This window comes from Sodiomyces alkalinus (genome assembly GCF_003711515.1).
Source record: "Sodiomyces alkalinus F11 unplaced genomic scaffold SODALscaffold_6, whole genome shotgun sequence".
Classification (NCBI taxonomy): domain Eukaryota; kingdom Fungi; phylum Ascomycota; class Sordariomycetes; order Glomerellales; family Plectosphaerellaceae; genus Sodiomyces; species Sodiomyces alkalinus.
The window spans coordinates 2,386,978-2,410,621 of NW_021167084.1; the positions used below are offsets into that span (position 1 = coordinate 2,386,978).

At 54.7% G+C, this 23,644-nt stretch overlaps 4 protein-coding genes across 4 annotated transcripts; 2 read left to right on the forward strand and 2 right to left on the reverse strand.

The window, feature by feature from the left end:
• Window positions 1–2,842: 2,842 nt before the first annotated feature.
• On the reverse strand, window positions 2,843–4,181 carry SODALDRAFT_296911 (manganese and iron superoxide dismutase). The gene is made up of 4 exons (XM_028608811.1): window positions 4,105–4,181; window positions 3,838–3,983; window positions 3,450–3,715; window positions 2,843–3,324 (listed from the first exon to the last, which is right to left on the reverse strand). The coding sequence occupies exons 2-4, from the start codon at window positions 3,965–3,967 to the stop codon at window positions 3,025–3,027; spliced, it is 696 nt and encodes a 231-aa protein (XP_028466117.1). The 5' UTR covers window positions 3,968–3,983; window positions 4,105–4,181; the 3' UTR covers window positions 2,843–3,024.
• A 381-nt stretch (window positions 4,182–4,562) lies between these two features.
• Window positions 4,563–5,263, forward strand: SODALDRAFT_344989 (GINS complex, Psf3 component; the record flags this gene model as incomplete). Its single annotated transcript, XM_028613186.1, has 2 exons — window positions 4,563–4,634; window positions 4,754–5,263. Exons 1-2 carry the CDS (start codon window positions 4,593–4,595, stop codon window positions 5,261–5,263), a joined length of 552 nt encoding a protein of 183 aa, XP_028466118.1. The 5' UTR covers window positions 4,563–4,592.
• A 4,507-nt stretch (window positions 5,264–9,770) lies between these two features.
• Window positions 9,771–11,872, forward strand: SODALDRAFT_324694 (NupC family nucleoside transporter; the record flags this gene model as incomplete). Its single annotated transcript, XM_028609914.1, has 2 exons — window positions 9,771–11,504; window positions 11,612–11,872. The coding sequence occupies 2 exons, from the start codon at window positions 9,771–9,773 to the stop codon at window positions 11,870–11,872; spliced, it is 1,995 nt and encodes a 664-aa protein (XP_028466119.1).
• Window positions 11,873–12,831: 959 nt separating this feature from the next.
• On the reverse strand, window positions 12,832–22,581 carry SODALDRAFT_279005 (vacuolar protein sorting-associated protein; the record flags this gene model as incomplete). The annotated part of the gene is made up of 2 exons (XM_028608144.1): window positions 12,832–15,991; window positions 16,073–22,581. The coding sequence occupies 2 exons, from the start codon at window positions 22,579–22,581 to the stop codon at window positions 12,832–12,834; spliced, it is 9,669 nt and encodes a 3,222-aa protein (XP_028466120.1).
• Between the last annotated feature and the right edge of the window lie 1,063 nt (window positions 22,582–23,644).

A 23,644-nucleotide genomic window follows, 5' to 3' on the forward strand; every position in this document is an offset into this window, starting at 1 on the left:
CATGCCGCCGATATCTTAAACGTAGTACTCGCCGCTATATAGGCTAATACTAATCTCCTTTATAGCCTACGGCTGCTTTTCTTTCTATATTAATTAGATACTAGCCCTACGCTACGCTTTACCAGTTCGAAACGCAGTTAAAAGCACTCTACCCTATACTTACGCCTACGCGACGGCGCCGGGTGTATAAAGCGCCTTCGGTTCCGTATCTTCGCGCTTTAAGCGGGGAGGAGTATCTACGGTTAAGTCGATAACCGTGTCGTTGTCGTTAATAGGAGGTATTAATTCGTTCTTAAGAAGTATAGTTTCGAACCGGCCTATACCGTATTTAGCGTATACTAACTAATCGGGATTAGTATCGAAAAGAATAGTATAATAGACCTTAATATTAGGGTAAATAAGTATAGTTAGGGGCGTTATTATGCAGACTATTATATAACTGTTAGCGTAGATGCCTCTTCTAAATAGACCCTGCGATAGTTATATAGATATATATAGGGCTGTATAGATTAGGTTTTTATATGTGTGCCCTATAACCCTGCTTAATTATATCTGTATACGCCTATATATAAATCGTACTACTAGGTAGAAGACTTCTACGGCCCGGGTAAACCTATTAATTAATTGTTACTATTTTTAGAAGTTGAAACAGACCGTCCTGCAGCTTGCCGTACTCCCCTTTCGATCGCTAAAGAGCCGCTCAGAGATCGCTCCCGCACCTGCACCGTATGGCTCTCCAGGAGGGAATATATCTGAACCACAGTAACGGTTCCCGAAAGAAAAGAAAAAAAAACTCGCAACGGCCGATATTTTCTTCATTTTTATTTTTTTTATTTTTTTTTATTTTTTTTTTGTATCGCGAGGTTAGATGAATGCATGGCCGACTCGAACTGCGTGTCATCGTCCTTTCTGCATGTTGGCCCTGGAAGTTTCTGTCTCCCAAAGGTCAGGGACGCTGCAATTCGCCGCCGAGGTGATACAAGTTAATGCAAGTAAGGATCAAGTGACCGGCTTTCATCCGGCACTACCTTACTCATCGTTGTATTGTACGAAGTACACCGCAGGAAGCCATTCAAGTCATTCCAGCGATGCACTCGGTACACAGCCCCGACCCGTCGCGACTCGTTGGCGGTCCTAGACATTCTTCAGACATTCTAGCGTCATCTCCGCCGAACGCAACCCTGGGGCAGTTTTAGTCTGTCCTGTGAAAGCGGGGTGAAGAGCGAAGTGCTTCGAGTTCGGTCAAGCACCCGGTTACGGGACGCGCCATCCAGACCTACGAGCGGGAGAAAATCGAGGATTTGAAGGTCTAGAGCACAACGGCAGTGAACCATCTTCGTAACCGAGAGTCGATACGTCGAAAAATGAGATGGATTTGTAGCAAGCTAGAGGTCCAATTGATGCAAAGTCTCTATATTCGATCGTGCGGTGCGATGAAGCGTGACTCGTGTCGAAGCTGATTGCAGGCAGGACTGGTCTGACGTAATTACGTCCCAAGCGGCGTTCGTCGAAATGTCTTCAGATGTCACTCTATCACGTGACCAAACCTCATGTCCCAGACACGGCACGTCGACCAGCTTCGGTCCTGCTAGCACTACCGACCCATTGAGATACAAAAAACATAAGGTACCCACGTCCCACGTCGCTACTGATGCCCATGATGACCCTCGACACGAATGCCAGGTTCGCCACGATTTGGCTGTGTGCCATGTCAACGGTAAACGATTGGAAGTTAGTGAGGTATTGCAGTTCATGATGATACCATCGTGAAGAGATTCCGAGACGGGCTTCCACGTTCTTTCATCCGTTCGAGTACCAAGTCTGTCGGCGAGGCGAATCGCCCTGCCCCGGATTCTCGCACTGCTGTCTCAATCATTCTATGCCTCCTGCTTTGGTTCTTGAAGATAGGGCCCTTCGGCATTTGTTGAACTATATAACATCAAAAAGTACCTACGTCAAGTAGAGGATTCTCTTTTGGTGGAGTGGTACATTTTTGAGTGTGACACCATTGACCTACGGAGTAGCAAACGAGTTCCGAAAGTATGCAGGCATGCTGCTAGCACGATTGCATTTTACGTGGTCGCTTAGCAGGACTTAGGGCCCCTGACCCCAATTAAGCTTGCCTACCTCTCCGTAGGTACGATGATATGGCATGGGCCCATTGATCGCGCGTCTGCCCGGTAGACAGAACCACGCTCGGGGTCCGCCCCCTAGCCGCGGCCCCGTCCTCAATCCTCTGAAATGGTTTAAACTTGGCAGGACGATAAGCTTTGGTTGGAAGCGTTTGAGCGACGCGGATCCCACGATCCTTGCAAAGACGTTGCCAGAGACGTCAAACGGCCTCGAGCTACTTAGAGGGCCTAGGTGGCTCGTTGCCCCCGACGCTGCCTCCGTATGGGCGTGTTTCCCCGCGAAAACGTCCAAAGATGATATACTTTCGCGAGCCGATGCTGGCCGGTAACACTAATTACTTAGGTGCAATGTATGAGACGGTGTGGCGATGTTGCCGATCTTCTCGAGGTACCTACCGCTCGAGTTTACCTGATAGTTGTAGGCAAACCTATGTGCGCGTCCGGCAACCGTCTAACGGCCCTCATTGGACCTGCGGGCTGCTTGTACCAAGCCCGAGCGAGCGTAGAAATCAAATTTAGGCCGGCGGATCGCTAACTTGATTAGAGGACGTTCGAAGAGGCGTCAGGACCAGAGCTTAAAGATGTTAAGAATAGATTCAAGCTGAGACGGGGAAAGCGGTAGAGTATGGGTAGAACCCTAACTAGCTTCAACATCGTGCACAGAGCTTGGGCGCTGCTGAAAGAATGGACCGCAATCTAGGCTCAAAGGACGACGTTAAGTAGCGCTCATTAAGATGGCCTAGGACGTACGTACTTCCCATCATGATATAAACTCCCACAACAGAAAACGATTTTTGGCAAGTCAAAAGGTGAGACAACTCGACCCCCAAATCCGTGCCACGACATCAGCTAACGTACACCGGAACCTATTTGCCTTTCTTCTTAAATAAAATTACTTCTCGAACCGGCTCGCAACCGTCTTCCAGTTGATAACGTTCCAGATGGCCTCAAAGTACTCCGCCTTGCGGTTCTCGTACTGCAGGTAGTAGGCGTGCTCCCAGGCGTCGATGCCGAGCAGGGGCTGCAGGTTGCCGGTGACCGGGTCCTGGTTGGCGCGGGTCACGAGGCCGATGGTACCGCTCGTCTTGTCCTGGACGAGCCACGCCCAGCCGCTGCCTTGGATACCGGCCAAGGCTGTGTTGGTCTGCTTCCGGAAGGTGTCGAAAGAGCCAAAGTCCCTCTTGATGGCGTCCTATACATTTGGGATGTGTCGTTAGTATAATGATCGGGCTCGGGAAGAGGAGAAATTCAAAAAAAGGTTCGAGATGAATCCGAACGGAACTGATCAACGACGGTCAAGCGGAGGGAGAAACATACGGCTAGGGATCCCGAAGGCTCACCACCGCCTTCCTTGCTGGCGGGGGCAAGGTTTTCCCAGAAGAGGCTGTGGTTCAAGTGGCCACCGCCATGGAAGTTGATGAGAGGCGCCTGGGCCGCAGCCTTGGTGAAGTCGCCTTTCTCCTTGGCCTCCTCGACCGTCTCGAGAGCTGTGTTGAGGCCGTTGACGTAGGTCTGGTGGTGCTTGGAGTGGTGCAGCTCCATGATCTTGCCCGAGATATAAGGCTCGAGGGCGCTGTAGTCATCTAAACATGGTTCGCGAGAAGATCGATCCGTCAGCGAGGGCATCGGAGTGGGGAGGGGGAGGGCGAAGGAACATTGCGGACGAGTCTGGAATTGACTCGACTATGTAAAAGAGGCTACTTACACGGAAGGTCAGGCAGGGTGGCCTTGCTACGGACAAAGCTGGTGCCGAACAGGGCGGCGGCTGGCTTTGCGGCCGGAGTACGCAGAGCCGCACGGATGGCGGGAGTAGTGCGAAGGAGAGTGGAAGCCATGGTTACTGGTTCACTGCTGATATCCCAAGCGAGTCAGTCAATGGACGGTTCTTGTTGATTATTGACACCGTTGGGGCGGTAACAACTCGGCAACGGCAACGGTCTGGGCTGCCGCATTCGAGAACAGAAACTCTTACCAGTTCGATTTTCTTGGTGATTAAAGGGAAACGCGAATCGGGCGGATGAATTCGAGGGAAATAACTGACGGTAGAAATACAATTGGGCTTATGAACAGTCGCGTGTTGTGTCGTCTTTGAGAGTGGTGAATCAGCAAGTCGAGACGGAGGACTGGCGCTGGAGTTGAGTAGAGGACTTGGAATTTCGCAGAACATAACCGAGCTTCGTTCGGTTGAGCGTACTCTGGCGTCATAGGAGAATTGAGGAGCAAGCAAAAAGGACGACTAGAGGTGGTCCTAGCTCCATCTCTGGACAAATACAGGTACGAGGAACCCGCCAAGAATTCTTACCTAACACCGCCAAGGGTTTATTGACCATCGCGGGGTATCGTCAACAAAGACGCGTTCTTCGAAGAAAGCTATCAACATATTCATTCCTTCCGTTATATACCAATCGATCAAACTGGAGCTCGTTCGGGCTGCTTACCTGAAGCTGTGCTGCATAGATCATGTCATATTACGACATTGACTCCATCCTCACCGATGCAGAGGTACCATCTTCTCTCTTTCCTCATAACACCCTTGGCCTGTTCCTCTACCTTTGTCGAGTCTCGCCGACAAAAACTTTGTCAGGTCCGCCAAACAAGACGATGCTGACTATTCCGTCCAGAAAGTTCCCTGCAAGTTCGAGCTTGACCTCCCCGACCTGGGCTACCTCGACAACAACCCATCCCACGCTCTCAAAGCCGGGACGCAGCTCGCCCTCCCTCTATGGCTCGCCGAGATGCTGGCCCTGGCCAACACCGGCACATCCGAAGATTCGCGCGCCCCGGTAACGCTCAACCTACCCGAGGCGCTTTCGGAACGAGTCATCGGCGCCCTGAAGGCCGACCCCCGCTCCGTCCCGTTGCGCGACCGGAGCGCTCACTTTTACGGGCTCGGCACCCACATGCTCGACCTCTTCGAGGAACGCGAGCTGAGCGCCATCCTCCGTCGGACGTTCGTCACGCGCGCTGCCGATATTGCGCTCCATGCGAGGAAGGCTGGCGACGACGGTGTTGGTGGGTCTAGCGAGGACTTCCTGAGAGGCTTGGACGAGTGGGAGCGAAGTCTTTTCCGGAAGGCACACGAGGGGACCAAGTCGACGAAGGAATGGATGGACAAGGTCAAGAAACGATGAGGCTGAAGTCAAAGGCCATTTCTACCAATTGACGAGATACGCGTCAAGGCGATCCACCATGCAGTCGCCAATCGCGCCAAGCCGGCGGCGACATGCGCGGACAGGGTCAAGGTCAGAGCTTATGGAATATTGCAGCCCCGCAATGGCAGACGGGTCGCAGTGCTCCCGAACGGCAGTACCATTGTCCTGCGTCGACGGGCGTGGGCTGCTGGATCGGGCAAAAGATGGAGTCACCTGCCGCAGGTTGCCCTTGGCTCCAGGTTGAACGAGATCGAAGATCGAACAGCGAGTCGTTGCCAGAGGAGGCCTTGCTCGTCTCTACTTCTTCCCGGAAAAATAGGCTTACGACGGCCAACAAGCCTCTTTCTCTGGAGGCCATGCCGAGAGATGATGGAGGGTCCCGCGACCAGCTGCAGCGATTGGTTGCGAACATGACGTTCGGGAACCCGGTCTACAATGAAACTACCTATGCCTTTTTCTCAACACGAGCAATATGAATAGACGATCCGCCACATCGAGTCACGAGTCAGAGGCAGGATAGAACCATGCCGCGACCCGTGTGCGATGCCCAACACGATCCCTTTGGAACCTCGGCGAGGGGCATCATGGTGGTCGCTATCCGCGATCAGTAACGAGTGTATCCGGCAAGTCCAAGACAGTGGCGCATTGTGTTGATGACCAGGCCGAATGATTCTGTCACGTCCCACTCTCAGCATTCTCAACCCCGGACTGGCTGCTTTTTGCCGTGGGTTGTTCGGCCAGATTCACAAATGTCCGCCCAGACCAAATGTGTATCTTTGCTGCGAAACTCGAGGGGCCAAGGTCAAGACATCAAGCACTCGGGTTGACAATCGGGATACTGCAAAAAGCGAGGTGACCGGGTACACTACGACGTTGCTTCCGAGGATCTGGGGATGGCTGTTAAGGTGATGAAGCTGTCAAAACAGTTACCATAGGGTTGGGCTTCAGGAGCGGGGCAAACGCAGCAATTGTGCAAGTCGAATCGAGTCTAAGGTACCTTACATATAGATACCAGGTAAGGTAGCTAAGGTAGGGAGTACACAATATCAGACCCGAGTATCAAGCCCATAAGGTAGGTACCTATATGGGTTGAGTTACGGAGTAGGTACGCATAACTGCCTCATGAATAGAGCCATGTCCGCCAACTACCTCACCTTACCTGGGCACCCCAAGGGAAGGTGTAGCCGACGAATATGACGAAGTATATCCTTTTGATTCTCTCTTAAGGTAGGCAGGCAGGAGAAATGTCCACCGAACTCATCCATGGATACATTCCGGCGTTTCCCTTTTGGTCAAGGACCTGTTTGGGGGGGCAGTACTACCTGTAGGTACCTTAGAGATCGAGGCTCAGACAGTAATTGATACTTCGTAATTACCTATTGTCGGTCTTGTGGGTACATCGAATGTGCAACATGAGTGTACCTTATTAGGTACCTATAGGTATCCGTACATATATACTCCGTAAGATATATGCCTAATTATCGTGAGGAAGCGACGACCACGGCTGCGCTCCCAAAAAAGGTACCTACCTTACCTTAGCCAACATTCTCTTCTTTTGCATCTTATCAGACTGGGGCTCATTTCCCCTCTTTTCCTTTCTTTTTTCTTTTCTTTCTTTTTTCTTTTCTTTCTTTCTTCCCCTTCAGCCAACAAATCAACCAAGCCAGACTAATCTATCATGCCGCCACGATAGAGGCGAGACGAACGCTGGGGAAGAGAGTGGTCGCCGATACTGTCGAAATTGGGTCTAGCCGTCTCCCACTTTCTCGCCCCCAGACAGGCTTCCGGAAGGGCGTCCTAATCTATCAAGAAACACCTACCAGAGCCTAACGGTCTCCGGTCCCAAGTCCATGGGAGAGATTGATATCGCAAAGATACCAAATAAGGCCCTTCTTGAACGTGGGGACTTCATCTCGGCCAGACTGGTCCAATGGTCCAGCATTGCCATGTGGAAGATGCCATGATTGTTTGCCACTCTTCCTGCACAAAGAACCAATATGAAGATGGGTATTGATTAGCCATGTGGCGCTGGTTGCTGGATCCTGCTGCGCTGCATCTCACCCGCAAGGGTCGCGTGCAGGGGCTTTTGATAACGCAGACATCCTCCAGATTACCAGTTCCAACAACAGATATCCGACGTCGGGTCGCATTGGCTGTCAGTTGTCAGTGGATAGATAAGTCCCAGCCAACGACGTTTGGTGTGGACGGGTTGGTAAACGAAGGGTACGGATGCTGAGTACGGATACTGACGAAACAACAAAAATTATCGGACCCGACCGATGCATGAGACCCCCTTCAGAAAGTTCCTGGGAAGATCAAGGGATTCAGAGCTGCGCTCGCCAGTACCGTTGTACAATGTAGGTCGTTTCCTATGGTTGTGGCTTGCTGAGGCGAGGGGTTCAAGTTCAAGCCAACGGGAGCACGCGCCTCCCATCCGAATAAGGTAGGCAATCCCTCCAACCGCCGTGCGTTGAATTGAACCATCCTGGCTGGCTCTGCTGGCATGTGATGGGGTCCCCGGGCCCCCCTTTGTGTCCCTACTGGGCATGAAAGTTGTCGATGGTTGACTGGCGACGAACCGGAGCAGAGGTCTCTTTCGCGTCACAAAGCATGCTGACGATTTGCCTCCTCATGACGATCCGTTGTCGAGCATCATCTTTCGTCATTAATGGCTACTTCCTTTCCACTTCGCATGCTCGAAGTCGAGTGTTCTGCTCGTTCGTCACTCGACTTTAACTTGGTCAAAAGCAAGCAGTTAATTCAGCCAACCCGAGAAACAGAACACAGAACGCCTCGGGCGAGTCCGAGATTATTGATTCGTGCAGCAGCAGCATCGCACACACCATGTTGTGCTTTGCCAAGTTAGCTCAGCAGGATCCTTGTCAGCGTTACCCGTCGAGCCAGGATTTGATGAAAGTCGCCATCATCCTCGTACCAACGTGGTGAGCCGACAACGATTGGTCCAAATCCATGTTCGGCCAGGACCAGCCATCTAATGAGGTTCCACATCGGCATCTGAACCCATGATTTCTTCTATCAACCTTCCAGAAGCGGAAGCGCCTTCTCGGCCTCTTTTTTAGTTCCCCACTGTAGTGTACTGGCGTTGTTGTCACCCCGGAGTCCCCAGCCAAAGAGAGTCCAAGGAATGCCCGCCGCAAAATCCACAGAAGGAAAATATGAGCGTGATAGGGTTGGTCGGCTCGGGGATAAGCCAGGGCCCGCGAAGCCAACCGACTCTTATCTCTTGTGGATGCAAGCCACAGCGGGGGCTGTTCGGACAACACCAAACCCAAAACCACAGAGTACAGGGTCAGTACTTCTGTCTGGCGGCGATGCTCCCTTTGCGACTGAGTCGATGACGAGTCGTTTCCTAGTACCTCTTGGTTCTCACCTTATAGCTTATTTTGCGCCACCTAGACACTGGCTCCGGTAGACGCCCGCCGGGGAAGGCTTTTCCTTCCTAGCTTTTGTGGCTTGTGCCCCATCCCGCGACGGCGTCCTTTCGCTGGCTCTCCCGCTTCTCCATTGTTCTCCACCCACCCACAGTCCGTCAACTGATATGCCGTTCGCAGCATTTTCTTTGTCGTCCAGGTACCTGACGTTGAGAGTCGTTCGCTAGCCGTCTTGCTATAGTCGAGAAGAAGAGAGAAACCCGGGACGAAGAAAAGAAAAGGGAGCAGAAAACCCCAGCCGGGGTGCCATGACAGTCACTCACCTCTACCAAGTCGGGAAGGCGTGAGAAAGAGGGGAGGAAATAAGCAGAGAGAAGACGACCAACCGACAGGGTTAAGCGATCACTGACGGGAGACGAGTGGGCGCGAGCGACCGGCCTCTCCACATGGAAACGGCGAAACTGAATCCTCTCCAGGCTTGGCTACTGATAAGCTCCATCCAGTGTCGTGAGTCGTCCTGTGTACAACGTAAGGGCCTGCGTAAAGGGGACTTGGGGGTGACTTTTGGGATGGGAGAACTCGTCCAAAACTTGGGTCGCTCCTCTTCCCACCCCCTTTTCAACCCGGACTCTCGGCTCAAGCTAAAGATACCCACAGCTCTTGCCCCTTGGCGGTCTCTCCATTCTCTCCTCGACGGATCGACAGCCCATACCTGGTCTGTGAGTGGCGGCCAAGTAAAACGCGACCGATGGAGAAGGGAGACGAACCCTTTTAAAAGCGACCTCGGCCCTCCTACCAACAATTCTCTGTGTGCCCTTCGCCCTGGGACGTCGCGAAGCTCTCTTCCGCCCCTTCGCATACCCTTTCCCGCTTCACCTCAACACCACCTTCGGGTCCTTGGGTGCGTATGAAACCGGAAGACTCCTTCATCCCCTCTGGTGATTGCAGATCAATGCAATAATCTGAACTGCATCATCTCTTTCTCTTTGCTGTAGTGGGATTGTAGATCGACGCAAGCTGACATTAAACTGTCACAGGATCGGTCAGCAAGGGTTACTTCAACATTTGAACATCTCCCCGTGTCTTTCGCGACCATGGCATCACCCGTCCCGGCCGACAAGGAGGTCGGAAGCTCCCCCCCTCCTCGAACACCCGAGCGGCCCGTTTCACCACTCGGTTTGCGCCGCAACTCGGACCCGGTTCTTGACCCGGCGAACCAGCACCTTCACCCGCACCGGCATCATGCGCCTGGCGTGGGCGACGACAACATTGTCTATGCCAAGGGAGGCAACAGCCCGATGATCGTACCCGAGCAAAGTTCGCTGCATCGCCACGACCACGACCACCACCACCATCACGCTTCGCGAGTGAGCAGCGAGAACGACGTCGAGAAGCAGAAATTCGGCACTGGACCCCCGGACTACGTCGATGGCGGCGAAAAGGTTGGCGTCGTTGCCCGCGGCGACGAGGAGGCGTCCTCGGAGGGGCAGTTGCAGCCAGAGCCGAAATGGAAGCGCCTCTTGCGCCGCCACCGCCGTCCAATGACCCACCTCGCCGTCTTGGTGGTCATGACCGGGTGGTGGATCGCCTCGCTCGTCCTGTACGCTGGTAGAAGGAACTGGGTCATCCCGTTCCTCGTCTGGCTCACCATCGTGCTTCGACTCGTCTTCTTCTACGTCCGCAGTTCTCGCGTCTCTGGGCCCATCAAGTGGGTATGGCAGCGCACGGCCGTCGTGGTCTACGACCGCCTGCCTCCCAAGTCGCGCACCCCTCTGGGCGCCGCCGTCGTCATTGCTGTCATGATCGTGGGGTCGTTCGCCTCGGAGGAGTTCGCCGACAACACGCGCGAGAACCGCGCCGTGTCGCTCTTCGGCCTTGCCTTCACCATCTTCATCTTTTGGCTCACCTCGCGTAATCGGCGCATGGTCAACTGGCGGCCCGTCATCGGCGGCATGCTGTGCCAGTATATCATCGCGCTCTTCGTGCTTCGTACCGGCGTCGGCTACGACATCTTCCGCTTCATCGCCGACCGCGCCGGCGACCTCCTCGGCTTTGCCGGAGACGGCACCCGATTCCTCCTCAGCAACACGTTCACCGATGCCGCGTACGGACAGGGCGTCTTCATCGTCCTCGTCATCCCGCCCATCATCTTCTTCGTCGCCATCGTCCAGGTCCTCTACTACATCGGCTTCCTACAGTGGTTCATCGGCAAGTTCGCCACCTTCATCTTCTGGCTCCTCCAGGTGTCCGGCGCCGAGGCCGTCGTCGCTGCCGCCACGCCGTTCATCGGCCAGGGCGAGTCGGCCCTGCTCGTTCGCCCGTTCGTCCCGCACATGACCCGCGCCGAGCTGCATCAGGTTATGACCTGCGGTTTCGCCACCATCTCGGGCTCCGTACTGGTCGCCTACATCAACCTCGGCCTGAACGCCCAGGCCATGGTCTCGTCGTGCGTCATGTCCATCCCGGCATCGCTGGCCATCTCGAAGCTCCGCTATCCCGAGACCGAGGAGACCCTGACGGCCGGTCGCGTCGTCCTGCCGGATGACGAGGAGCACAGGGCCCAAAACGCCATCCACGCCTTTGCTAACGGTGCCTGGCTCGGAATCAAGATCGCCGGCAGCATCATCGCCTCCCTGCTCTGTATCCTCGCCTTTGTCGGTCTCGTTGACGGCCTCCTCACCTGGTGGGGCAGCTACCTCACCATCAACGGACTCACCCTGAACCTCATCTTCGGATACATCTTCTACCCTGTCGCCTTCCTGTTGGGCGTTCCTCGCAATGAGGATCTCCTGCGCGTCTCTCGTCTGATCAGCGAGAAGGTCATTATTGTAAGTTTGCACCCTTCTTTTTGGTCTCCTCTGCCCTCTGCCCCTTTGCCCCTCGAATCGAGGTTGATGTCAATGGATTCAAAATAACTGACCCCTGATACTTTTAGAATGAATACGCTGCCTTCACTATGATGAGCGAGGCCCCTTATAACCAAATGTCGCCGCGGTCCGAGATGATTGCGACCTACGCCCTCTGCGGCTTCGGCAACATTGGTTCCCTCGGTATTCAGATCGGTATCCTGTCCCAGCTGGCGCCCAGCCGCAGCGGCGACGTTGCGCAGCTGGCCGTCAGCGCCCTCATTTCGGGTGTCGTCTCCACCTTGACCTCCGCTGCTGTTGCCGGCCTCGTCATCCAGAACGAGGTCTAAACGGAAACGGTCGAGTTGGGTTTGTTGTTGTTGGTGGTGTCTGTCTGTACGCTCGTATGCCGTGTTCCATATGATCGATCGATGCGCCGGTTGGATATAAAGCACCACTGTGTGGTGAGGCATGCAGGCCGGAGAGTCGTGCGAAGCCATTCATGTCGTCTGGGTTATAATTTTGACCTGTCTTGGTCTTGTGTTTTTCCACCCAAGAGAATACCCACCTGCGTCTCGCCGACGTAGACATTTACTCATTTTCGTCCACGCTTCGACCCTAAACGTAAGGGTCTTCCCCCATTTCCGAACATGGTGAGTAAAAGGTCTCGGGGAGAGCTGCTTTGAAATCATCAGCATGACCCTAGACGACGACAGCGCGGCTAGCATATAGTCGTGCTGCATACATACAGTGGGTGGACTTAGGGGCTCTTCCCACGCGTCTATTTGGCTTCGAAACCTTTGCGGACTCTACTGTAGTCGCACAAGGGACCCTGTCTGTCCTCGGTGTATCGGCAAGTTATTAACGCCATAGGCACCTGGACTACTGCTCCGCCTCCCCCTTTTGCCGAGTCGTTTCTTGGCCGGGTGAGCCACCCCCGAAATATCAGGACATGGAGGCATTGGGATGGATGTGACATTTCCATTCTCGACCGGCAAGACGAAGAAGCCGACTTTGTTATGAATACAACAGTTTCCTAGAGGCTATAGTATAGGACCTCTCCCTCTATACCGGGGGAACAGACGTGAAAAGAAGCAAGGTGCATTGAAGCTGTCTAGGGGTCACAATGAGCATTGGGCGTATGTTACTATACTACTCGTGCCATGAATCCCAACGCCAATACTAATCCGTATTTCTCTTTTTTGCTCTTCCGTCCTGCCATCTCTAACAGTTCTCTTGCTGCTCGTCGATCATTCTAACACCCCCCATCAAGTCATTTACCACTCCCTTGTCCCATGCCCCCTCGTCACTACAAGCCCCGGAACCGCCTATTGAACTCCTCCACGGCCACAGCCACCATTTTGTATATATACGTCCTCCCGCTCTCGTCGCCTATGGGTATAAACGGTCCGTTGGTGCCGCCTCGCAACGTCAGGCTCAGTCCCGTGCGCTCCTTGGCGATAGTCTGGACGTCCTTCAGCGGCACGTCCCATTCCGACGTCAGACGCCGGCTGCGGATCAGCAGGATGCGCGCGTACGTCACCATGACCACCATGTCCTCCCGGGGCAGCTCCAGGTGCGCGATGTACTGCTCGTTGAAGTACTTCCCGTTGTCCACCTGCTTGAGCCAGTACTGCCCCATCGACTCGCGCGCGTTGTACGGCCGCACGATGCCGTCCGCGGGGATGAACCGCGCGTACCGCACCCGCTCCAGCTCCGCCCCGTCAAACACCGTCGTCGTGTTGCGGATCCCCTCCGACACGTTCGACGCCATGTCCAGCACGCCGATCGCCGGCTTGGTCGCCAACCCCACCATGCCCTTGCCGAGGCCCTTGAAGAATCCGACCGCCCCCTCCTGCTCGGCGCCCTCGAGCGGCTTCCGCACGAGACCCCCGACGCCCGACGCCGCGCTCGTGAAGAACGAATTGGCTCCCGCCGTGACCCCGTACAGCGCGTGCTTGGGTCGGTTCCGCGCCCGGGTGATGCGGCGCCGATCCTGGAACTGCTTGTCGAGCGTGGCCGCCGCCAGGCCCTTGGACAGACTGCCCGTGAACTTGGAGAACGAATCCGAGAAGCCGTAGACCGACTTTTTCACAAACGATGCCGCGCCCTTGCCGACCCCGAGGGCGAAGTCCTCCGGCTTGTCGGAGAGGATGAGGCCCTGGTACGGTTCGTAAAACACGTCGGTCAACCCCGAGCTGATGTTGTTGAAGAGGCCGACCGGATTGCCCAAGAAGTCGGCCGACCCGAGGATCTTGTGGACCTGGAACAACACCTCTTGGCTGTAGTGGTTCGAGATGCTCTGCGTCAGCGCCGGCACCGACACCCTGACGTTGTCCAGCATGAGTGCGTTCAGTCGGATGGGCGCATCGTTGACGTTGCCGATCGCCATGGTCATGACGTTGAGGAAGAACATGAGCGGGTTCCGCGACGACGTCTTGTCTTCGGCGTTGACGCGTTCCGTACGCATAAACGAGAGGTCGAGCTGCATGGGTTGGATGTTGAGGAACTCGAAGTACATGTCCTGCCCAGACTGTTGCTGCTTCGGCTCGGGTATGTCGAGCTCTTCGTCGCAGAGTCTGCCCTCGTCCTCATTCTCCGACCAAGTTGCGCCGGGGATGTTGGCGAAGTCCAGCACCGCGTACACAAAGTCTTCGTCGAGCTCGACCGTCATCTGCTGCAGTAGGACGGTGGCATATTTGATGTAGAGGACGCCGTACGAGTCGTCCTTGACGCGGGTGACCATCGCGTGTATCGACGGGTGGGCTTCTACCTCCTGGGCCTTGGTGGGAACGACACTGGGGTATAGGATCATAGGAAACAGGCCGCCGTAGAGTTGATTGTCCATCTGAATCCACTTGACCGCCAGGCTGAACGTTTGGTGGAGCGCCGACTCCTGATACCGGAGCTGAACGTCGCGGAACGTGATGTAGGCCAGCTCGCTCAAATGCGCGTTGATAAGCGAGATGCCGATGCCGGAAAGCCTAAGCTGCGCTCGGAAGGTCGCTCCCGTGTCTTGCTCCTTGACTTCGAAGCCTTCTGTGCTCGTGCGTGACCCCCCGGACCTGGACTTCTGCCGGTACACGCTCTTGGACGCCCGGAAGTTGGAGAGGATGAGAGTTTGCGTCGGCCCGTCCGCAGCGACGTTGATGTCGATGATCTTCTGCTGGCCTGACGACGAGACGAACTTCATGGGAATCTGGTTGCCGATTTCCGCCAATTTGACGTGCCGCTCCTTGCCTTGGGCACAGATGACAATCTCTCGGAGCTTGGCCGCGGGGAAATCCCAGGCATACGGCATGATGCTGCGAGGCGGGAGCCGGTATCGAATGGGTCGCCAGCCGGACCGGTCCTCGTCGCTGTCATCATCGACATTGGGGTTGGCCTGGTAGAACGTGAGCTCGGCGTCGCTCTCGTTGCGCATCGAGTATGGCCAGTTCCTCGTCTCCATGCTAAGATGCACGAAAATGGTCGCCCCCTCCATCAGGATCGAAGCGCATATGAGGCGCTGTCGCTGACCCGCTCGGGCAATTTTAACGTGTGTAGTACCGATGTCGGAGATATTGAACGGCGACGACCACTGGTTGTTCACGCCCGTATAACAGAGCGAGAGCTGCTTGACGCGCGTCTTTTGCATAAAATGAAGGGGTTGGAAGGACCCTGGCTTCAGTGTCATGAAGCCGGATGTGCTCGACTCCCGCACATTGAGTTCCTCGTCAAGCTTGTTTTCGATAACGAACCGTGGAGCCAGAGTGACCACCTTGGTCATCTTGTATTTGCCTTCCCCTGACTCGATCGTGATGCCGACGTGAATCTCCGTATTGTTCGCCCTCGTAGATGGTAACACCACTTCGTTCGAGCTGCCGATGGCGTCGAAGCTCTGTGGCTTGCTCCACTCCGAGTCGCCAATCCGGAGGAGCGCGCGATTCCGGTTGTCGTTGTTGCCATACGAAAATATCAAGGGCGTGGCCTTGGATCGATCGGCACCAGCTGGAGATTCCTGGCTGAGCGCTGATTGTCCCGCTGCCGGTCTCGCAGACTGCATGAAGGACTTCGCCCGCATGTTGACGGGCAGTCCCGTCTTGTTCAGAATCACATAAGGGCTGTAGACTGTCACCCGGAACGCCCCGCCGCAATCCGGCATTTTGAAATAATGCAGCATGAGCGTAAGCTGAAGGTTGTCCTCGTCCTTACAGACAAGCTTTCTCTCTTTCCTGAATTCTTCCGACTGCCCCGAGTTGATCACGGCAAAGTCGCTCGCCTTGAAGACCGTGTCCTGCATGTCGATGCTGAGAAGGAGGAGGTGCGAAAGCTCCACGACGTGGACGGGACTAACGCCGCCCTTGCGGAGGAAGTTGGTCCAATCTTTCTCGGTGTTCTGGTCGTAAATGCGGTATTTGAAATCGTGAGGGAGCAGATTCTCGAGGACGATAGGAGGTGAAACTTTCAGCCTCATGTACGGGTACGTTCTGCGAAAATGTCAGCTCGGTCACTACCACCCTTATTCTCCTCCTCAACGGGGGGAACAAGCTGTTCTTCGCAGGACTTACCTCGTCAATGGCATAGACTTGTCGTACGTTGCGTGCACTTGGAAGTAGAAAGGATCACCATTTTCTCCCCTGCACACGACTGTTCTCGTCGGTTTTTTGAGGAGATCCTTCCACCAGAGCGTCTCGGACGACCAGGCATACCCAAAGCCAGAGTCCGGTCGGATAAGGAGCGATTTGAGGAATACGGCGCCGACCGGTGCTGGCCGGGACTCGCCGGGCGCAATCTTCTCAATCTTGAGGAGGTGGCCCTCGTCGGCATCGTAAACCCCGAGCTCCACCGGGATCTGAGTGTGATTCTCGACCAGAAGCGGCGATCGAAGCGTGACATATTTCACGTTGTCTTTGCCGAGCGTGACCTCGACCAGCAGCCGATGGAGGACTTCGTCGGTTTTGGGTCGCAGACCGTAAATAAATTCGCCCTCGCGGTTGAGTCTGACGTTCTTGACCATATCAAAACCGCTACCCTCGAGTTGAACACCGATGCTGTTTGAACTGGCCTCTGCCATGAGATTCTCACGCATTTTCTCCCAGGGTTCGAAGCTCCAAGGCACCTGTTGGCCGTCCTCGAGCCGGGTCGTTGCAACTTCATCCGCTTCGCCGCTCTTGGCATGGACCACAACTTCAAACCCTGTGTAGTTTCGGATCCGGTAAGGCGCCTCAACTCCGCGGGGCTTCCCAAGAACATCCTGCTCCTGACTGAGAAAGGCGAGGGACTTGGAAGCCAGCGCAATGGTGGACGTCGTGATCGTGACATCGAATGTTGTCTTGGATGTGACATCGATGGAAAGCAGTCCATTGTCCTGTTCCTTGGCGATGCCCACGCCCATCTGCCAAGGCTCGAGGAGCGGCTCCCATGCCGACTTGGAGAAGTTGTAGACGTTCATATACATGTCGATGGCAGTGCCGGCCTTCAGATCGGTCGACCAGTTTTCGGCGGAGGTGGTAAATTGCCTGACGCCGAGGTCGAAAATGGGCAGTTCGTGAACATCGCCAATGAGGACGACACGAATCCCGTCTATATTCGCTGTCAGTTCTTCGTGTCGGCGTGTAACCTGCCCGGAGCCGACACCCTCGTGCTCTTCTGCCTGGGGAGCATGTGAAGAAGTGAGTCTGGTGTCTCGAGTTTGCCTCCCGAGGGTTGAGGCGCCTCGGCCACTGGCGGTCCGTTGCTTCAGCCCGGCCATTCTCAGCTGTTTCGCCTTCTCATCAGCCGCCGACAACCTAGGCTGCTGCTGCTGCTGGGGTTGACTCTCCGAGAGTTCCGTCGCCTTCCTAGTGATTTGCAGTGCGAGGAGGATATCTCGTAGCGATAGACGAAGGATCAGCGGTTCTACATCGACATGAATGCTCGTCAATCCGGGTTTGGAGCTGTCCATCGACACCTGGATCGAGAAGTCATCGATAATCCGGAGTCGCGAGTCCTCGAACTTGTCCATACGACACAGGAACATTCCCACTTCCGATACCTGGAAAGTCATGGCATGTTGCTGCGAGAGCAGGACCTGCTTGACGCCGAGCACAATGGCCTCCGAGCTGGTGCTGAGAGGGTTGGCGATCAGGATGACTTGGGCGTCGACCACATTGGCTCTGAAAGCGACGCTCATGGACGGCTGACTTTCTTTCTCGACTGGCGCATTTTCTTCGTCTTCGGGCCCCGGCTTGTGGGATGCCCTCCTTGTTGTTACCAGCGGCGTTGACTCGGCATCGGCTTCGGATTCCTCGGGAGAGGTCACCTCTGACAACGACTCGTCCTCCGCAGCGAGGGGCTCCGGGGTCTGCAGCCCAACCATGATGAAGTTTTGAATAGCAAAGAGGTAGTCGAGTGCAAATATGATGCGCGGGCTATCAATGGTCACCATGGCTATCACACTTCGGTTGCCGCCACCTGTCATGGTCACGCTGGCCATGAGTTGCTGGACCTCCTTGTTGAGGGACGTCATGATCCGTCGGAATTTGTTCGTCTCTCGAGACCGGCTATCGTGGATGGTGAAGGAATTAATGAGAAACTCGCCCTCCAGGGACCCATCGTTGAGCATGCGCGTCTTGACTCGGGTGTCGTCCAAGGAGAAGCGAGACAGGCTGGCGCGTTCGATGTCACCCACGGGCTTACCTTCAGGGGCATTGACGAGCTCCAAGCCAATCGTGCCAACTTTGAAAGCCAGGTCGAAGGTCGTCCACAATGTGTCACGAGCCCTGAGTTCTGGTTCGAGATCGATGAGCGCATCATCGTCTTGCCGGCCCCTGTCAATGGGCAGAGACTTGGCCCTCTTCAACGTGTCTTCGTCCACATCTTGCTCGGCCGACTCGCCCTGCTCTTCGGGGTCGCCACTAAACGCAGCGGGGACGGACTTGGAGATTTCCATCAAGAACCTCAATTGGTATTGCGTTAGTTTGAGGTGAAAGTCTGACATGGAGCCCTTGATTTCCATTTCCGGGCGCTTCTGTCCGGGCTGGTGCTCGGCGTAGGTGATGGTGAAGCCAAGGTCTACATGGTCGATGAGCTCCAATTCCTCAAACCCGTCATCGGGATAGTGGAAGTCGGATGTGAGACGGATATTCCGGATGCCAGCCGAGATCTTCGTGGCGATCTGAGCAGATTCCGAGTCGTCCAGGGGCGCGAACTTGTTTTGCGCATATATCTCACCGAGATACGCGGTCATCATATCTCTCCTCGGTTGACCAGGCACGACAACACGCGGGAACACCACGATCGGCGTCTTCACGACGATGTCATATTTGAGCCTGGTAGTGCTCTGCTGAATCTGGTTTGCCTGACTGGCCGCCGCTTGGCGTGCGGCATTGTAGATGGCCTGCATCTTCCCGAACTTGACAAGGAAGTCGAATATCTTCCGAAACGGCTCTTCGAGGAAATTGAGCTTGATCGACCCTGCCCTTAGGAATATGGACGAGTCATATCCGGGATACGTGTTCGGATTGCTCGCATCGAAAGTTTCGTAGCGGAAATCGGCAAGTTCATCACCCTCGATAGCAATGAGTTTCCGGAGGTTAGAGTGTTCGGACACGCCTTGGTTTATATCGTCGACGAGGCCAAGATCACCGAGTCTGGCCGACACTCTCATAGTCTTTCCTCGCAAGAAAACGCCGACGTCCGCATGATTGAATGACAGGGTGGCAAGCCGAATGCCGTCGTTGTTCAGGATCAATCGAATACTCTTCAGGTCCACCTTGACTCGGATCGATCCGCTTTCCACTGCCGAGCCGTCTGTGGCTTGGTCTACCGAGTCCAAAGAATCCTGGTCGTCGCTCTCGCTCTCCTCAATTGCCCGCCGCTCCTGTGCTGATGGGGCGTCGTTGTTGTTGCCTGTGAAAGTGACCAAGATGAAATCGAGCAGCGTTAACAGGGTCTTCCGCGTGACCACGAGGTTAATGGTGGAGATGGCGGCGTTGACATTGATCTCGACCCCTTCATAGACGGGCATGAACTCCGGAGAATTCGGGTTCACCTTGGTAAACTTAACAGAGACGAGACTTCGGTTATGCTTGCGATCTTCGACATCTCCCGAGGAGACAATAGACTTGAACTCGGCTGACGGGTTGTCAACAAAGTCGTCCATGGTCACCGATCCAAGCGACACTTCGGCCGACATGTCATAGGGGCGGAGGTAGTATTCAAGATCAAAGTCTTTCGCTGTAAGCTCGACCAGGAGCTGGTCTGGCTTCTTTTTGTCGGGATCGCTGCGGTACAGGGACCCCTTCAATGTGTCAACTTTGAACTTCAGTTCAAACTGTCGCTGCCGCAGCTTTAGCTGGTCATTGTCCACCCGATCGTGAGCGTCTTCAAACTTTTCATTGTCATCCTCATCGTCGATGTCAGCGTCATGGAGCACAATCGCCGTCTGTGGTTGTGCGAAGGGGAACTGGGTCGACATTTGGCGGCCGTGTCCCTTGTGAGCTCGATCAGACGTGGTACTCGCGAGGCGTGGCCTGGTCCGGGGCCGCCGCGATGGTGCTGCAGGCTTGTTCTTTTGTTGATCTCTCTCATCCAGCTCGTTGCCAAACTTGGGGATAGCAACGTCGATGATTCTCATCAGTGTTTTATACTTGGTGTCGGAAACGGCGGCATGAAGAACAGGCAAGTGGCCCGAGACCTTCACCTTGGTTAGATTGGGCGCTTTGGGGAGGATGGACGTTTCAACCACAAAATCGACGTTGATCTGGTCTACTATGTGCATTTGCTGCGATTCGTCTCTGTCAGCGAGCTGGGCCTTGGTGGCTTCGATGGATGGCCCAATGAGCAGTTGCGTCGAGGTTAGTCCGACCAGGAATTTGTCGTACATGGCGGACTCGAGCCGCTCAAAATCCTCGTCCGAGTAAGACTGTCGCTGCTTGGACTGGATCTGTTTCATGGTTTCCTGATCCACGAGCTTGCTGTTGACGCTGATGTGACCAGCGTCGAGAATCAGACATGTGGATTCCTTTGTCGTTATGCTCACGGGTACGATGATGAGAGGAGCTTTCAGATCCAGTTGCGCGTTGACCGTTTTGTGCTCCTCGAGGGCGAATTCCAAGCCCGCACGGGTTTGCTGCCGAATGCCTTCCACGGTAGCGCCGGCCGACTCCATGAGTGCACTGATAGACTCCATGTGCCGTTCGGGGGGTTTGAAGAACTGAACCACCCCCACCAACGAGTTGGGATTCCATATAATCTCGAGAGGCCTAAGAGAACCCACAATAGCAATGTCGCCGTCTCGGTCGATTGGGTTCTGTTCAACTTCAATGTTGAAGAAAGGTTCCTCGTCGAACTCCTCGAGTTCCTGTATGGACAACTTGTGTTTGTGGGTGTCAGGGGCGTCCTTTACGCGAACGATCTCGGGGAACAAGGTGTTCGGGGTAGTGCCGTCGTTGACGCGTAGTCCTCCCAGACTCAGAGCAGCGAGGATTGAATCGGGTCGTTGAAGGGCCTTGGCTTTCAAGACGTCAAAGTGAAAACTAATAAGATCCTTGAGTGAGCCGTCGCGTCTCTTCTTCAAAGTGAAACTTCCTGTGCTGAGGGAAGCTTCGACCTGCATCTTTACCGTCTCACGCGGCACATCGACAGACTCCGCCAGGGCCGTCTTCTCGTCCCAGTCAATTGCGTCGTAGAGCTCCTTCTTTTGCTCCTCTGTGATCTCGGTATTTTCATCTGTGTTTTCCGGTTCAGCAGGCTTCGAGCCCCACGCCCAGGCAAGCCATCCTTGCTGCTGCTGTTGTCGTTGAGCGGGTTGGTTCTTCAGGGCGGCAGCGTTCTCTTTTTTTAGCTGGCTGCGGCCGAGCGATCTCCAAAAGCGAAGGTCTTCGTAGTCCAGCTTCCGCTCAAGTACGTCAAGATCAGCCGTTTCTTGATCAGTAAACTGCTGTTGCTGCTTCTTTTTTTTGAAGAGCTCAATATAACGAATCCGATCATCACGGCGCTCGCGGAAGTAGTCCCACGACCAGCGCCGATTCCGTTCATGGATCTTGCTGAGAATGGCGTTTCCGGCAAACTTGAACCACGCCCTAGGGTCTTCCTTCGGTGAGACGGCCTTTGGCTGCAACTTCTTATACTCCTGGTGGCGTATGAAGTAGTGGAAGAGATCCACCATCATTAGACCGTCGCGGTACTGGTCGTCGTCAAGGACCAAACCGATCTCCTCGAACAGGAGACTCGCCTTGACTTTGGGCGCATGAACTTCGCCCGTCTTATCAAGAATGATCTTAGCCTGTCCGCTGACAGGCCGCAGGATATACTGATGGTCAGGCATGGCCTGGTCGGTACCCCCAATCATAGATTTGAATGTGTGGACCATCTCGTCATGTGGCAGGGGCGGCTTGCCATCCGGATCATTTTCGCGGCCAGGACCAAACAGCTCGGCATCGGTGTTCCAGTACATGGCGAGGGCCCCAAGCTTGGCGAGCTTGTGGGTTGATTTTGCCGTTCCTTGGATGAATGTGGGGGTCCATTTACCGTCAGTGCTGACGGCGCTGAACTCCTGGAGTGTGAGGCCAATGGCGAAGGGATGGCCCGGTGCGGAGAGAGAGTCCTCGTAGCGGATGTGGATATTCTTGACAGTAACCTGAAGGTTGTCGACGATCTTCGTGACTAGGCTCTGGGTAAAGCTCTGGTTTTTCTTCTCCTCTGCCTCGCTGAGGCCCATTTGGGAACGCTCTTTTAGAAGTTCGGCCGAGTCGAGCTTCTCCATTTTGATCCGTTGCCTACGGCGTTCTTCCTCTTCTTCGTCGTAGGCGGCATCCTCCTTGGGGGAGGCGAGGAGGAAGACATCTTCGATGAAGACCTTGACGGGAGCGCCACCGAGGTTGGACCAAGGTATGACGAGGGTCAGCTCGCCGAGGTGGCCCTCGATGACATTTATGGGAAGTTTGAGCTGATCAAGAGCTTCCTTGCGAAGCTCAAGGTTGCGAAGCTTGACATCACCAGACCAGATGCCCACTTTGAGTTGACCGGGGTCAAAGTTCTTGACGTACATGCCCAAGAACCTGTTGAGCAGGCCGGCAACCAAGCCTTCCAACATGGCGGGGGTATGGTGCCGTAACCCTGGCAAGGGAGGTCACTTATGTATTAGCCTGGATCTTCTCGCGGATTCATGGGCAGGCTGGGTCCTTGGGAGGGGGTCGCAAAAGAGGCTACTATTCTAGCGGTCGCTCGGAAGCAGGTCGGTAGCGATTTTCGTCTGTAGTAAAGGGGACGGGGGAAATGTAGAATTGATAGATCACGTTCCCGAAACGAGCCCCGGATTCTCGGGGGTCGGAGTTTGCGTTGGTCAATGGCCGGATGATCGTATGGATGGTCGAAAGACGCGAGCTCGCAAATTAGATGGCTCGCGTTGTGTAGAGGATGCTCGCGTATTAGATTATACCTTAATTGGGATGGATGTTGATTGGAGCCGAGTTAGGTATTGGCGTTGGGAGACGAAGCGTGCTGGGCACCTGGGCACCGAGTGCGGAAACAGTGCGTGCTGCTGTATGGCATGGGGTGTTAGAATTGGGCAGAAAGGCGGTCCAGAGAACTAACAAATCTGGCCCTGGGCTAGAACAGAGAGAAATCAAAAAACGCCTACCGCAGATTATGAACGTCTCTTTGTGGGTAGTGATTTGGAGGAGAAGAGATCAGATCAGAATGAAGATGGACAGAGTGGTGGTTGTGGTAGGTAAAACTGACGACGTCAACAAAAGGGGAAGCTCCAATGGTCATCCCTCCTCCGCTCAACAGGCCGGAGGATGATAAGATAGGGCACTGGACCGAAGAGCGAAGTAACTTCACCAAGTAAAATGGCAGTAAGAGTACTTTCTCCAGGTAGAGGCGGTCGGCGCAAGAAGACAACGAGGTGCCACGAAAAAACTCCCGATCCCACCAAGCGGATGACGCTATAACCTAAGGACCACGAACGACTTTCATTCACACACGGCCGGGGTAAATCGATACCAAGTTTTCTATCTGACTAATCCAAGAGTATGGGGAAGGTGGGGTGAATGTAGTACCTTTCGGGTGTTTCTGTTTTGTTTGATTGGGGCAGCACTAAACAATTACATCACCGGTCCCTTGCCGTCCCATTACCTTACTTTGCTGCCGCTCTC

Bases quoted from the DNA above. Each gene is read 5' to 3' on its own strand.
- SODALDRAFT_296911 (XM_028608811.1), bottom strand. From the start codon at position 3,967: ATGGCTTCCACTCTCCTTCGCACTACTCCCGCCATCCGTGCGGCTCTG. The intron at 3,716-3,837 runs GTAAGTAGCCTC...AACCATGTTTAG, and splicing joins CACCCTGCCTGACCTTCCGT to ATGACTACAGCGCCCTCGAG. The intron at 3,325-3,449 runs GTATGTTTCTCC...CCAAATGTATAG, and splicing joins AGCCTTCGGGATCCCTAGCC to GACGCCATCAAGAGGGACTT.